The sequence below is a fragment of the Dromiciops gliroides genome, chromosome 5 (assembly GCF_019393635.1).
Source record: "Dromiciops gliroides isolate mDroGli1 chromosome 5, mDroGli1.pri, whole genome shotgun sequence".
Classification (NCBI taxonomy): Eukaryota; Metazoa; Chordata; class Mammalia; order Microbiotheria; family Microbiotheriidae; genus Dromiciops; species Dromiciops gliroides.
In genome coordinates this window covers 38,437,072-38,451,157 of record NC_057865.1, presented here as the reverse complement: position 1 = coordinate 38,451,157, position 14,086 = coordinate 38,437,072, and the positions used below count along the sequence as shown (strand labels likewise).

General features: G+C 43.2%; 1 protein-coding gene across 1 annotated transcript in view; it reads right to left on the bottom strand.

Annotated features, from left to right (window-relative positions):
• LOC122728689 (collagen alpha-4(VI) chain-like) overlaps positions 1-14,086 on the bottom strand; it is a 105,896-nt gene that overhangs the window by 24,086 nt on the left and 67,724 nt on the right. The window contains 8 exon segments of the mRNA XM_043967491.1: positions 2,353-2,388; positions 5,227-5,289; positions 5,385-5,420; positions 6,397-6,447; positions 8,178-8,197; positions 8,200-8,239; positions 10,028-10,094; positions 11,761-11,822. Of these exon segments, the coding sequence (XP_043823426.1) occupies positions 2,353-2,388; positions 5,227-5,289; positions 5,385-5,420; positions 6,397-6,447; positions 8,178-8,197; positions 8,200-8,239; positions 10,028-10,094; positions 11,761-11,822 (375 nt within the window).

The window sequence follows — 14,086 nt, the reverse complement described above, 5'->3', positions numbered from 1 at the left end:
CCATATCAGCCCTTCCTAGAATGGTCTGATGGAAAACCACAACTAGCTCTCAGCAAATCATCTTGCTTCCTTCTCTCCCACCATCACTACCCACTACTTTCCATTGCAGATAAAGCCTTGCTGTCCTGTCCCTTCTTTGTCATAAGGGCCTATATCTGGGGCAAGGAGGGCCTTTAGAGGTCCTCTAGGGTATCACTCATTTTACAGGTGAGAAAACTGAGACTAGGGTTGGAAAAGGAAATGTGGAGTTCCAACCCAGGGCCTCTGACTCCATCTTGATATTTATCAAGAATCAGGTGGATCAACCCAGGCATGGAAGAAAACAAGAGGTTTCCAGATAATTTCAGTGAAGCACCTTAAGATACAACCTAGAGGAGACCTAGGAAAACCCTATAATGAAAACCCAGGTTTAGATAATAAGGAAGAACAGCCCAAGAGAAGGGCCAGAGTACTAGATTTGGAATCAGGAAGACCTAAGTTTGAATTCTCTTTTTGCAGTTATGACCAAATTGTCTCACCTTTAGATCACAGCTTTAGAGTTAGAAGGGACCTTTGAGGTAGGCTAGTACAACTCCTTCATTTTCCATCAAGCTGTTTAATGACTTACCCATGGTCACACAGGTAGCCAATGTCAAAGCCAGGATCGGAGTCTTCTGACTCCAATCCATTGTTCTTTCCACTAAATCCATGCTCTCACTTTCCAAGCCCCACTCTTCTCATTCGTAAAATGGATATAATAATATCTGCAGTTTAGCTTGTGTCCAGTCATTGACTCTTTGTGACCCATTTGGGGTTTTCTTGGCAAAGATATTGGAGTGTTTTGCTATTTTTTTCTCCAGCACATTTTACAGATGAGGAAACTGAGGCAAAAGGGTTAAGTGACTTGCTCAGGGTCACACCAGCTATTAAATAGTCTGAGACTACTTAAGCTTTTGGTGCCCCGAACAATTCTTTAAGATTTTATAGATAAAGTTTCAGTACAGTGCTAATGTGCATTATTGAAGGGGACTTCCTCAGTGAGAATCCCTTGTACCAAGGATATCACACTGCCTGGACCAAAATAACACACAAATCACATGGTGAGTGCTGTGAAGGAAGAATCAAGGCTCCAGGACAGTCCTATGAGAAATATAGCTTTTAATTTTCTTTCTTTTTTGTTTTGGTGAGGCAATTGGGGTTAAGTGACTTGCCCAGGGTCACACAGCTAGTAAGTGTTAAGTTGTATGAGGCCAGATTTTTGAACTCAGGTCCTCCTGAATCCAGGGCCAGTGCTCTAACCACTGCGCCACCTAGCTGCCCCTGCTAAGCTACTTTTATTTGTCGCCATCCTGTATGCTGTGTCCCTTGCTTGCAATCTGGAAAGCTGGGGTACTTCAGCCCCACGTGCCGCTCTCACCGCCCAGCTTCAGGCTGGGAATTGGAGCCCTGGGTCCATTGTTAGAGAATCTCTCTGACCGGGGGGGTGTCTATGATAAGTCCTTTTTCAGGACTTTTCCTTGGGGGTCAGCTTCCCAAGGCAGAACTTTCCAATAGGAATTTGAGACCTGCCCTTCTCTCCCTAAGGCTAACAGCCTGACCTTCATTATCACTGAATTGCTGGCAGAACTTGGGGCAGTTCTGGGAGGCAGAGGATGAGTGGCCAGAGTTAGGACTCCAGGTTCCCGTCCATTCTGTCCTAATGTTGTCCATACACTGCCCCCTAGTGTTATCCCACACATGTATACATAACATGTAATTATTATAATGTGATAAAATGGTGCGGGGTAGGTGGTGGGTGGAGAGTTACATCACTTTTAAAAAAAGGATTTTTCCATAGCGCTTTTATCTAAATAGCCAGGGCCCCCTCCTAGTTTTCTCCCCACTTCCCCATACATTTCAGATATGGCCCAGAGTTGGGCAGTATGTCTGCCATTTGTAACTCTGCCAAACAAAGGTTAGAGAGGTTCATCACTCGGTGATGGGGGGGTAGCACAGCGGGACCAGATTTTTTTCAGTCAGACTAATCCCCCAAAATTATGGCTATGTCCTCACGGGGCTATGGTCTGCACTGTGAAGAGCTGACAAGAATCCCTGAAGAGCTGAAGTCTCTACTTAAACAACAAACCTCACCCCCCCCCCCAAAAAAAAAAAACCACCCACCGACTGACATTTAGCTTTTTAGGAACGTGGTTATCACACACATCAAGGAACCTTTAGTCTTTTATACTGGTATAAGTCATAAGGAGGGAAACTGAGGAATCTTTCTGAGAGATACGCTGACCTGTAATGAGCAAAAGCAAATGGCTTTCACGGAGCAACCAACCAGTTGCTCACTGGGACAGAATGAAATTCAGACTGATTACCGTCACTCACCATCATGTCCGTCAAACCCTTAGATCCCTTGGTGCCCTGAAATTGAGAGAACCCATGGTTTAGATGGCTGGATGCCACAAACCACTGTATGCTCTGCCCCTCTCTCCCTTCCCTGGTCACTTTGCCTCTTTGTATGCTAGATCGTGCCTATTGTTTCTTGAGGGAGAGTTTGAGGTCCTCTGAAGGTGGGATCAGGATGAGAGCACATCCCGACCCCTCCCCAACCTCCGTTCTCAGCTCTGAACTAACTCAATATCTCTAAGGACCAATAGGCCAGTCTTTGGAAGTGGCAATAGGGAACAAGAAGTATGGCTTCTCCTGGATTTCTTATCAAATAATAGGCTTCCTACATTTATTTTTTTCTTTACACTGAAGAATAATCTAAATGTAATGTTACCATTGGCCCAGGTGGTCCTGGATCTCCTGGGGATCCTTGCAGCCCGGGTGGAGCCAGAATTTCCCTAAAGAGAATCAAGCAAAGTGAAATGCTGTTTCCCTTGGTACCATAACCCTTCTTATCTTTTCAGAACCCATCTCCCCCACCCCCAGCCCCCCAGAACTGAACATGCCCAACCTAGGTTAATAAACTTGACATAAAGCCCAAGAAATTGCTATAAGAGAAAAGGAATCCTGGTTGGGGCAGCTAGATGGTGCAGTGGATAGAGCACCGCCCTGGAGTCAGGAGTACCTGAGTTCAAATCCGGCCTCAGATACTTGACACTTACTAGCTGTGTGACCCTGGGCAAGTCACTTAACCCCAATTGTCTCGCTAAAAACAAACAAACAAAACAAAAAGGAATCCTGTGAGTCGACCATTGGTGGCGTGTGGAGAATGGGATGTGGAGCAAGGTTATCCTTCAGTAGAAATGTCCTGACTTCCTTTGGAACAGATCTAAAAAAGATGGCTCAGAGCCCACTGAGACTTTCAAGTATGGAATACACTTGTATGACCATCTAGGACTGTTTCCTAGCTAACTGGCTGAGCAGGAATCCATTGGCCAGGCCTGAGAAATGAGCCCCAAAGGGATGCCTGAGTCAGGTATCCAGGTAAGATGCCCTGGCCAGACCACACCTGAAGCCTTGTGTCTAATTCTGGGAACTACACTTTAGAGGGATATTGAGAAGCTATAGCATAGCTAGAGAAGGCCATCCAAGATGGTGATGAGCCTCAAAAGGAGGCCACAGAAATATTGATTGAAGGAATCAGAGAAGATGTGACAGCTGTCTTCAAGTATCTGAAGAGATACCATGAGGAAGAAAGATGAGGTTTGTTCTGCCTGGCCCCAGAGAGCAGAAATGGGGGAAGGAGGGAAGTAGGGAAACACTGCATAGAGAAAATCTCCCTAATGAACTGTCCAGAATAGAACAGACTGTCTAGGAGTCATGGGCTTTCTTCACAAAAGGTCTTCCTTTAAAGAGAGGCTAGATCAGTGCTTGTGGGAATACTACACAAGAGGATTCATGCCCATCTGTTGTTGTTCAGTTGCGTCTGACACTCCTCAACCCTTTTTTGGGCAGAGTCTTTTCTGGCAAAGATCCTGGAACGGTTTTGCCATTCCTCTCCAGCTCATTTTACAGATAAGGAAACTGAGGCAAACAGGAATTAAGTGACTTGCCAGGGTCACACAGCTAGTAAGTGCCTGGGACCAGATTTGAACTCTTGGAAGTCCAGTGCTCTGTACATTGTGCCACCTAGTATGCCCAGATACAAGTTGAACTAGATAGTTACTGAAGTCCCTTTCAAATCAGAGATATTTGAAGCACCCCCAGTCTACCTTGATCAATATTGCCCTTTATATGTGTCTCATTTCTCCTTTGTATCCTTAGCACCTGGCATAGTCTATCCTTCAGGAACTTCAGCATTTGCCAAGATCTGTGATTTCTGTCAGTGTGGTTACTATCTCCACCAACACCGATTATAACCCCTGGGAACACTCATAGATAGCGGACAGTTTCCATGTTTGCTGTGGTCAGTAAAAGTCATCGCCTAGTGCCCAGTTGTGTGCTGAACCTCTTAGAACTTGTCCAGGTTGATCTTTGAATGAAGGATGGTTTGGGGCCAAACTCAAACCTTGTTCACTTTAGTGAGACCCACTGGGGCTTCCCTTCCATTGACATGGCCTTTGAGAGGCCAGGATCACCTGCATGCCGCAACAAGTCACCAGAGTAGGGTTTTAGTGGACCTAAAACACGGGGTTTTACTAATATTTGTGAAATTTCAATAACAAAAATTTAGCCCCTGTGAAAGGCAGAGGACAGACTTGGCAGAGGGGGAGAGACAGAAAACTCTCAGTCACTCAGGCCAAGCCACTCTCAAGCTGTTCACTCAGATAGCTGCCTCTTTGTGAGGTCAATCAGCCCAAGAGACGCCTTATCAGAAAATGTCTTAGTGGAAAGAAATGCCAGAGAGAATTTCATGGCAAGATGGTCTTGTCTGAGGCTTCCTCATCCACCCTTTTCATTAGGGTTCTTTTGTTTGTTTGTTTTTTTAGTGAGGCAATTGGAGTTAAATGACTTGCCAGGGTCACACAGCAGTAAGTGTTAAGTGTCTTAGGCTGGATTTGAACTCAGGTACTCCTGGACACCAGGGCCGGTGCTCTATCCACTGAGCCACCTAGCTGCCCCTCATTAGGATTCTAATAGCATTTACTGTAGAAAGGGGTCCCCAAGTTTATTTTTAACTGATTTTAAGGGGAAAGCTGTATCAGAGGAGAAGAATGCTGAAGGAAGACGGAAGAAGAAAGTGTTAGAGCATTCCTTGAAAAACCTTACAACTCCAAGGACCCAGAGAGTCTTCCAAGGAATCCAGTGTATGGTCTCTGTGTATAGAGAAGCAGAGATCCAAGTGTATGCGCCAAGTCCTCCGAGGCTTACCCTTTTCCCTGGAAATCCCTTCGGTCCTTGGTTTCCTGGCTGGCCTCGATCACCATCTTCCCCCTGTAGAGATTTGAAGCCAGATTCTTAAGAATGAGGAACTCTAGGGGCTAACCAACAACAAATATGCAGCATCCCCTGCAAGCCAGCTGACTTACTTGTACACCAGGGTATCCAGGGAAGCCGCGCTCACCCTAGTATCAAAGACAACAGGAAATTTGACTTAATGCCTTTTGAATTAAGCCTTTGTTATGAAACTCCAAGGGAAAAGGTGAAACATTTCTTAATTCTGAGTGAACAGACGGGACACCATTGCCAGGAAAAACAACTACAAAGAGCTTTCCTATCTCCTGCTGCCCTTAAGGGACCATATTTCATTTATACAACTCAAGATAAGATAATTTTCAAATGATTTTTACAAAATTTCCCTCCTTCAGCCTGATGTCTATCCAGGGTCCTTCATTAGGAATTTTTTTCAGATACCTCAGGCCTGATCCAACAGTGAGCAAGAATAAGACAAATACCATCTTTGGGATCATAGGGAAGAGCTACAGCCCTTTACCAGGAGCATCACATGATGTCTAGAAAAATCCATGGGAATCTATTGGCCAATGACCACAGGATCTATAAAATGAATGGAGCTGGAGTCGGTGGTCTTTAAGCTCCTTTCCAGATCTCAAGCCATGAACCTAGGGAGTCTCCATAAATAGCTTGTTGACTTGGATTCTACTCAAGATGCCTCACTAGCCAAGATGGTAGAAAGAAGGAGTTAGTAGACTTGGGTTCTAGTTCAAGCATTGTTATTGAATAGATATATGACCTCAGGCAAGTCTCTTCAGCTCCCTCCTCAGATGCCTCATCTGGAAAGTGGATGAGTTGTACTAGAAGGACGATCCCTAAGGCCATACATCCAGCTCTGACAATATAATAAGTCCAGGGGACCAAAAGAACCCTACGCGAAAGCAACCAAGCACACCCTTTGTCTTTTCTGTTACAAACTCTTGAAAAAGGGAAAATTTAGAAACTAAACTTCAAGAGAAAATAATATTGGTTTGGGTCCATCAGTTTGTTATCCACAGGATGTAGTCCTCTACCTGGATTCTAAATTGGGTCACTCTTGCCTTCAAGAAAGTGACTCTGATTCGGAGTAAATGAATAATTTGAACTTACTTTAGTTCCTTTTCTTCCTGGGTGGCCATGCCCATCATTGCCATCAAGACCCTAAGAAGACAAAAGCGTGAAGGAAAATGCATAATTAACAGGGTCACTCTGACGCCTGAATCACCAGGCAAGGAATCTTAGTGAAACTAGATGCCTAATACCTACAATCAGACTAGGGAGTAAAGGGATTCTTTGAGATAAAAAATAATTATTAGGGAGCCAAAGAGTTTCTAGTCTTCAGATAGGACCCTTAGACCATATAAGAAGATCCAAATGTTGTCCTCAGACAAAACTTATGCTTTTCCATAGGACAAAATAATAAAGAAACTTGCTGATTTGGAGACCTTAGACGTCACTGAGTCTCATCCCCTTGTCTTTTTTGTTTGTTTGTTTGTTTTTGTTTTTTGTTTTTGAGGGGCAATTGAGGTTAAGTGATTTGCCCAGGGTCACACAGCTAGTAAGTGTTAAGTGTCTGAGGCTGGATTTGAACTCAGGTCCTCCTGAATCCAGGGCCGGTGCTTTATCCACTGTGCCATCTAGCTGCCCCCTCATTCCCTTGTCTTAACAAATGAGAATAATAAGTGAAGTGACTCACCCACCATCACACACTTAATTAGTTGTCTACATGAAGATTTGAACTCATCCTCCTGATTCTGAATCTGGTACCCTACCTATTGTGCCACCTCACTTACAAGGAGGCAACTAGGTAGGTCAGTGGCTAGAGTGCTGGGCCTGGATTCAGGAAGAGCTGAGTTTAAATCTAGTCTTGGACATGATATCTGTGAGACACTGAGTAAGTCATTTGACTTCTGTTTGCCTTAATCCACTGGAGAAGGAAATGGCAAACCACTCCAGTATCTTTGCTGAGAAAACCCTGGACAGGGTCAAAAAAAGTTGGACAGGACTGAACTACTAAACCCGAGTTTACAAGTCATCTAGCTTAGCCTTCGTGACAGGATGGAGAAAACGCAAACACTAGGGAAAGGTGATATGACCATGCAAATTTGTATCTTTGCTGAACACAAATTGTAAGCGCGATGGAAGACAGGAAATTACAGCCAATTTTCAGCTAGGAAGCTGGAGACAAAAAGGCAACTAAGAAAAGAGGCAGAGACTCAGAAGGTATCGTGCCCTTATTGTGCTGGGCAAAGAAAACTAAAAGCTGAGTTCTCTGTCATGGCTGGCAAGAATGAGGTCCAAAAACATGGTGCTAAATTTCTTTAGAAGTGTAAAATGGGGGCAGCTAGGTGGCGCAGTGGATAGAGCACGGCCCTGGAGTCAGGAGGACCTGAGTTCGAATCCGGCCTCAGACACTTAACACTTACTAGCTGTGTGACCCTGGGCAAGTCACTTAACCCCAATTGCCCTCACTAAAAAAAAAAAAGAAGTGTAAAATGTGTCATGAGTATCTACTACCACCACCACCCCCAGGTTTAAATTCTGTATTTTGGGGAATTTCGCCCCAGAAATTCTGGGAAGTAACCATCTTGGCTGGATTGCTTTAAATCAGCCCCATCTGGTAAAGGCGCAAGTCAGCAGGAACGCGGGCTTGGCTGTATTTGAAGTCTTTTAGTGAGGAGGGGAAAGAAGGCAACTCATAATGTTTTACTATTTCCATTAGGTTTCACCCTCAAGGTTAGCCATAACAGATCAGTGACTCGTGTTTGAAGAAGTCATTTACTGAAGGAGAGATTAAGGTGCCCAAAAGGGGAAAGAGAAACAAGCAACGAAATGAAAAATGTGGTTGTCTGTGAGTTAGCCCAAGATTCGAAACAGAAGACAAGACTCACAGGCTGTCCTCTCCATCCTGTGGTCCCACTATGCCACTTTCTCCCGGATAACCAAGCTCCCCCTTTGGAAACAGAAATTAAATGCGGAATTAATTTCTCTTCTGTCCCAACTCTACAAGTTGGCATACTTCATCTGAACAATGACTGCGTTTCACATAACCCCCCCCTTCCTTCCTTCCTCTCTCTCTCTCTCTCTCTCTCTCTCTCTCTCTCTCTCTCTCTCTCTCTCTCTCACACACACACACAACACACACACACACACACACACACACACACACACACACACACACACACTGGTTAGGCTGGGCCTCCAATGATTGGGGCATATCATTGGGCTCATACTTAGTCTTCCCAGCTTCAAGAACCTGCTAGATCTTCTCTGCTAACAAAGCGGTCTTTTAAACAACTTGGGATCACCTGTACACATAAGAATCATAAGAATAGAGTAGAACTTTAATGGAATGTTAGTTTCATATTTCATTTATACACATATGCGTATAATATATATATATATGCATATGTACCAACTGTGCACATATATATGTATGTAGATAGAACATTTATATCTATTTACATTTATACACACATGCATATATGCATGTATACAAGTATGTATATGTTATATGCATACAGATATCTAGATATATGTGCATATTTTATTAAAGCTTTAAATTGCAATAAGACTTTTGGGACACCCTGCATATCCATACGTTTATGTGCCATTACCTATGCTATGTGTGTATGTATGTGCATATAATGTGTATATACATATATACATGTTTCACCGTGTGTTGTGTATGTGTATATATGCACACACAATGCATGCATACCCATATACGCACATACATTTCCAATTGCAGAGCAGGGCTTGATCTGCATTAACAGAAGAAATTACTCATTTTGAATTCCCTATACTGGTCTAAAAAAAAAGGCATGAATGACTATTACATAGATAGAAATATGGTATACAGTGTAGCTCAAGAAATCTATCTCCTGTCAGTGGTTGTAAGTTCCAAATTTAGTTTCAGTGTTACTGGTGATATACATCTATGTCTATACACTCTTTATATGTCAGATTATATACATGCATCTACACATATAGGTATGTGTACATATACATGTATAGATGTGCCTGCTTGTATTTAGATGATAGAGATAATCACAAAGGCACCAGGGTGTCAGAGAGTCCCTACCCTGCCCATTCGTACACACACATGCCCACATAGACTTCTAAACGACATATGACTAGAATGACCGAAGGTGTACGGGTAATTGTTTCATAATTGGCTCCTCTGGAGTATTGCTTTTCTTTGTATCCCCATTGCTTAGCTCAGTACCTGCTAAGTACTAGTAAGTAAGTAGTAGGTGTTTAATGAATGCTTGTTGACTTAAATTGACTGACATTCAATTGTGCGATCTCCTTCAGAGATTCTTCCTGTTTCCTCCAGTTAATAGAGCCCCTCCCCTACAGGACTTTGCATTGTAGGTATCTGAAATATACTTAAGCAGATCATGTTGTATTCTCCATTAGAATGTAAGCTCCTTGAGGGTAAGCCTGTATCTTTTTTTATCTGTGGTATCTCCAGTGCCTGGCACAGTCCCTGGCACATAGAAGGTACTTGATAAATGCTTATTGATTGACTGAATAAAAGACCTATACACTCATCTGTTTGTATCTATATGGCGATAAGACCATCAATCCCTCTTCTGTGCTGTAGAAAGATCAGGGCCATCTTGTAATAACCCATGTTCAAGGCACTCTATGTAGTAAACAAGACCAGAAATTAGCAAATAAGCATATCCCAAACTGTTTTGCTCATTAGCAAATTGGGAAGACTACAGCTGATTACTCCACCTTCATTCCCTTTCGGCCAGCGCCCCTCTAGGACCAAGTGGGCCCTGCGGCCCAGGCTTCCCCTGAAACAGATGAACCAAGGTAAGACCCCCAGCAAGGTCACATGAAACCTGAGCTATGGCTATTTGTTAACAGATCAAGTGTGCTATACTGGGAATTACAGAGAGAACATTCCATTCGATTCTCCCTGTGGGTGGTATGACTGAGTTTATTGCTATCACCTTTCCACAATTGGTCCACCCTCAGTGTTAGACATGCAGAATTAGACCTGGATGTTTCAACTGTCTAACCCATTCAAAACTCTCAAAACATATTATATCCCATTGCTTGCCTTCTCAGTGGATAGAAGAGGGGAGGGAAGGAAGGAGAGAATTTGGAACTCAAATATTTTTCAAAAAATGATGTTAAGTAATAAATATATTTTTAAAAAAACAAAAAAAGGTATGATGTTCAGTTAAAATCTGGGTTACAGGAGGGACAAGGAAAAATTCTATTATGGAGATCATTTATGTCCAGTCTCTGACACAATACTGATTATGTGACCTCAATCCCCCATCCCCACCCCCAATTTAGTCACAACCTCCTAGTGCTCTAAACCCTAGCTTCTTAAACTGTGGTTTGAGACCCCATATGGGGTCATGTAACTGAATGTAGGGGTCATATAAAAATTTTGCAACAGTAAAAGGTTATGTTTACCTATTTTATATACCTATATACCAGGAGTCATGTAAAAATTCTTGGGCAAAAGGGGGTCACCAGTGGAAAAAAATTTAAGAAGCCCTGCTCTAAACAATTCGGAAGACCAGAAGTTGCCAATCTACATTAGTGGAGGCAGTTTCTCATAGGGGGTCCCCTATCAATGGCTCTAGTCCAGAAAAGGCACTACAGACATGAAATGGAATGGAAGGTTCTCCCATTATTTGAGGGAGGAAAATTACAGAATGCTGCCAAGATTCAGGAAACTGAGTGCTAATTTTTGTTTAATCAAAGTCGTAGAACATTTCAGAAAAAAAAATAGAAATAAACACCAATCAGTTGTGACTTTCCCTTTTTTACAGGCTGCTCCCCTGTCCTGGAATGCTGTCTCCCCCCAGCCCCCACCACCATCTCTACCTTCCAACTTCTTCAAGTTTTCGATGAACCCCATCTTCTCCAAGAAAACCCTTCCCTGGTCCCCAACCCCTTCTAGCACATTCCTTCTGAGATGGCCTCCCATCTACCTTTTATATATCTAATCCTTACATAGTTATTTGCTTGTCTCCAGCATTAGAAGGTGAGCACCTTGAAAGCTGAAAGTTAAAAGGTTTTGGAAACCACTTTGTCAAGTTTTTTTTTGGTTTTGGTTTTGGTTTTGGTTTTGGTGGGGTTTGTTGTTGTTGTTAACAGCTTTGCTTCGTAGCCCTGATGCTTGGGACCCAACACATACTCAACACTTAAGGAGCACTTTTTGACCACCTACAAGGGGCCCAGATTCCTTCTTAATGGGAAACAAGGGAGAAAAAAACAAAGAATTGGTGTTGTCTTACTCAGCAGCCCTTCAGAGACCTCCAGTTGTGTTCATTCCTTTGATCTCCTTTCTAGTTCAGATCTGTGGCTAAGAAGGAGTCAGTGACTTGACAGGATGAAGAGGCTGGAGATGGATGATACTTATTTAGGATCCATCAAGGGGCATGACACAGCATCATTCAAGAGGGAAGGGGGGTGGGGAAGTTTCCTTTACCAACCTACCTGTTCTCGGGAAAGCCTTGTGGTCCAGGCACTCCCGGCGGTCCTTGTTCCCCTCTTGGACCCTGATCCAGAAATTAAAAGAGATGCTCACTTCATAATAAGGCATGTAGGCTCCAACACAATTCCAAAGTGGTCTTAGTAACTGAAAAATTGACAGCTGAGTGACACCGTCCCTCTGTTTACAAGACTTTCATAAATAGCCCCTGCTCCCGGCCCCCAAAGACTCGGGCCAAACTTAACAGTGTTTAAAGCTCTTCACAAAGTGGCCCCCAATTTCCCTGCCTTGTTTCACACTGTTCCATTCCAACTAGCCAAACTACCTCATTTGTTGTTTTCCAAAGAGATTTACTTCTCTCCCACCTCAGAGGCTTTGTACAAACCGTCCCCCAGTGCCTTGGACAGGCTGCTCACCTCACCTCTCCTCTTAGATTCCAGCTATGGGATGCCTTTCCTGATCCCCCTGGTGGTCCATGCCCTCTCCCTCCTTGATTCCGTCTTGTCCCTGCTTCTCCATTTGTATAGTCTCCTTTTAAAAGAAGTATTCTAAACCTGGGTCCATGAAGTTGTTGGGTGTGTTTTTTTAAATGATAACTATTTCCTGTGATTGGTTTCAGTTGTAATTTTATTTTACACATTTAAAAACATTGTTCTAAGAAGGGTCTAGGGGTTTCACCAAGACATCACCAAAGGGTCTTCACAAAACAGGTGGAGCTAAGCCTGCTCTAGTACAATAGGATCTCCCTGAGGTCAAGGGCCATTTATCCTGTTGTTTTTGTATCCACAGTGCTTAGCCTAGAGCAAGTACAGAGCAGTACTTAATAACAACAGCAATTATAATAGTTAGCATTGCTATAGGACTCTTAGCATTGCTAAGAACTTTACAAAGATGATCTAATTTGATCTTCACAACCACCCTGGGAGGCAGGTGCCATTCTCATTTCCAGTTCACAATTTTTTTTTGGGGGGGGGGGTTGTTTGGTTTTTTTGTTTTGTTTTGTTTGGGAGTTTTTTGGTGAGGCAATGGGGGTTAAATGACTTGCCCAGGGTCACAAAGCTAGTAAGTGTTAAGTGTCTGGGGCTGGATTTGAACTCAGGTCCTCCTGAATCCAGGGCTGGTTATCTATCCACTGTACCACCTAGCTGCCCCTCCAGTTTACAATTAAGAAAACTGAGGCAGGCAGCAGTTAAGTGACTTAGCCAGGGTCACACAGCTAGTAAGTATCTGAAGCCAAATTTCAACTCAGGTCTTCCTGACTCTTATTATTATCCCCATTTTACAGGTGAGGAAATTGAGACAGACAGCAGTTAAGTGACAGCCAAGGTCATACCAAGTGTCTGAGGCCAGATTTTAACTCAGGTCTTCCTGACCCCAGACCCAGTGCTTTGTGCACTGTGATTGACCTTAGATTGGCTCCTATATTTTATCTTCTTATTCTCTCTAGCACTTGCCATGGAATGTTGAATTAATAATAGACGATCAGCTAATAATAATATAATATTAACCAAATAATGAATAATAATAATAATGTAGTCCTTATAATAAGTATTTGTTAGTGAATCTTCTTTTTTTTGACTGTATTGTGTTCTATAGTGATGCTTTGCCAATTTTGCTGACTGAAAAGGACAAAGACAAAGACAGCCGTGATCTGTGGGAAAAGGGAAGAAAGCGGCCCACAGAGTCTGTGCCCTCAGCAGGGCAAATATTGCCTCAGAGTCTGGTGTCCCAGCTTGCATAAGACAACAGAAGAACTTGAGAGTTGAAAACTGGGAAACCTTGACCCCCAGAACTGTTTTGTGCTTATCAGGCAAGTGTCCATTTCTGTGGCAAGAACTTATGTCTAGCCTTCGGGGAAGCGCCTACACATCCCTCCCAGGTTAAGACTTTCTGTACTTTCTGAAAGAACACAGAATTACTCAGGCAATGGAGAGGCATAGCCCAGCCCAGCAGTAGAGCCCCACCCCATCCCATACAGATACCACATCCATCAGTGAACTTTGTGAGGATGGTCCCCAACAAGGAGAAAGGATATTGAGGCCCACAATTCTAGAGAGGTGAGTTGCCTTGGCCACACATGGCTTACTGCCCTTGTAATTTAAGTTTGTGCCCAGCCTGTCTATGGATACTGTGTTTATTTGGGAAATAGGTTTATAGGTGAAATGTCATGGAATTATTATTCTTGCTTTGATTGTGGAGTGAATGTCTTTTATTTATTTTTTTTAATGTCTTTGTTAAGAGTTCATTGAGGGGCAGCTAGGTGGTGCAGTGGATAAAGCATTGGCCCTGGATTCAGAAGGACCTGAGTTCAAATCCAGCTTCAGACACTTG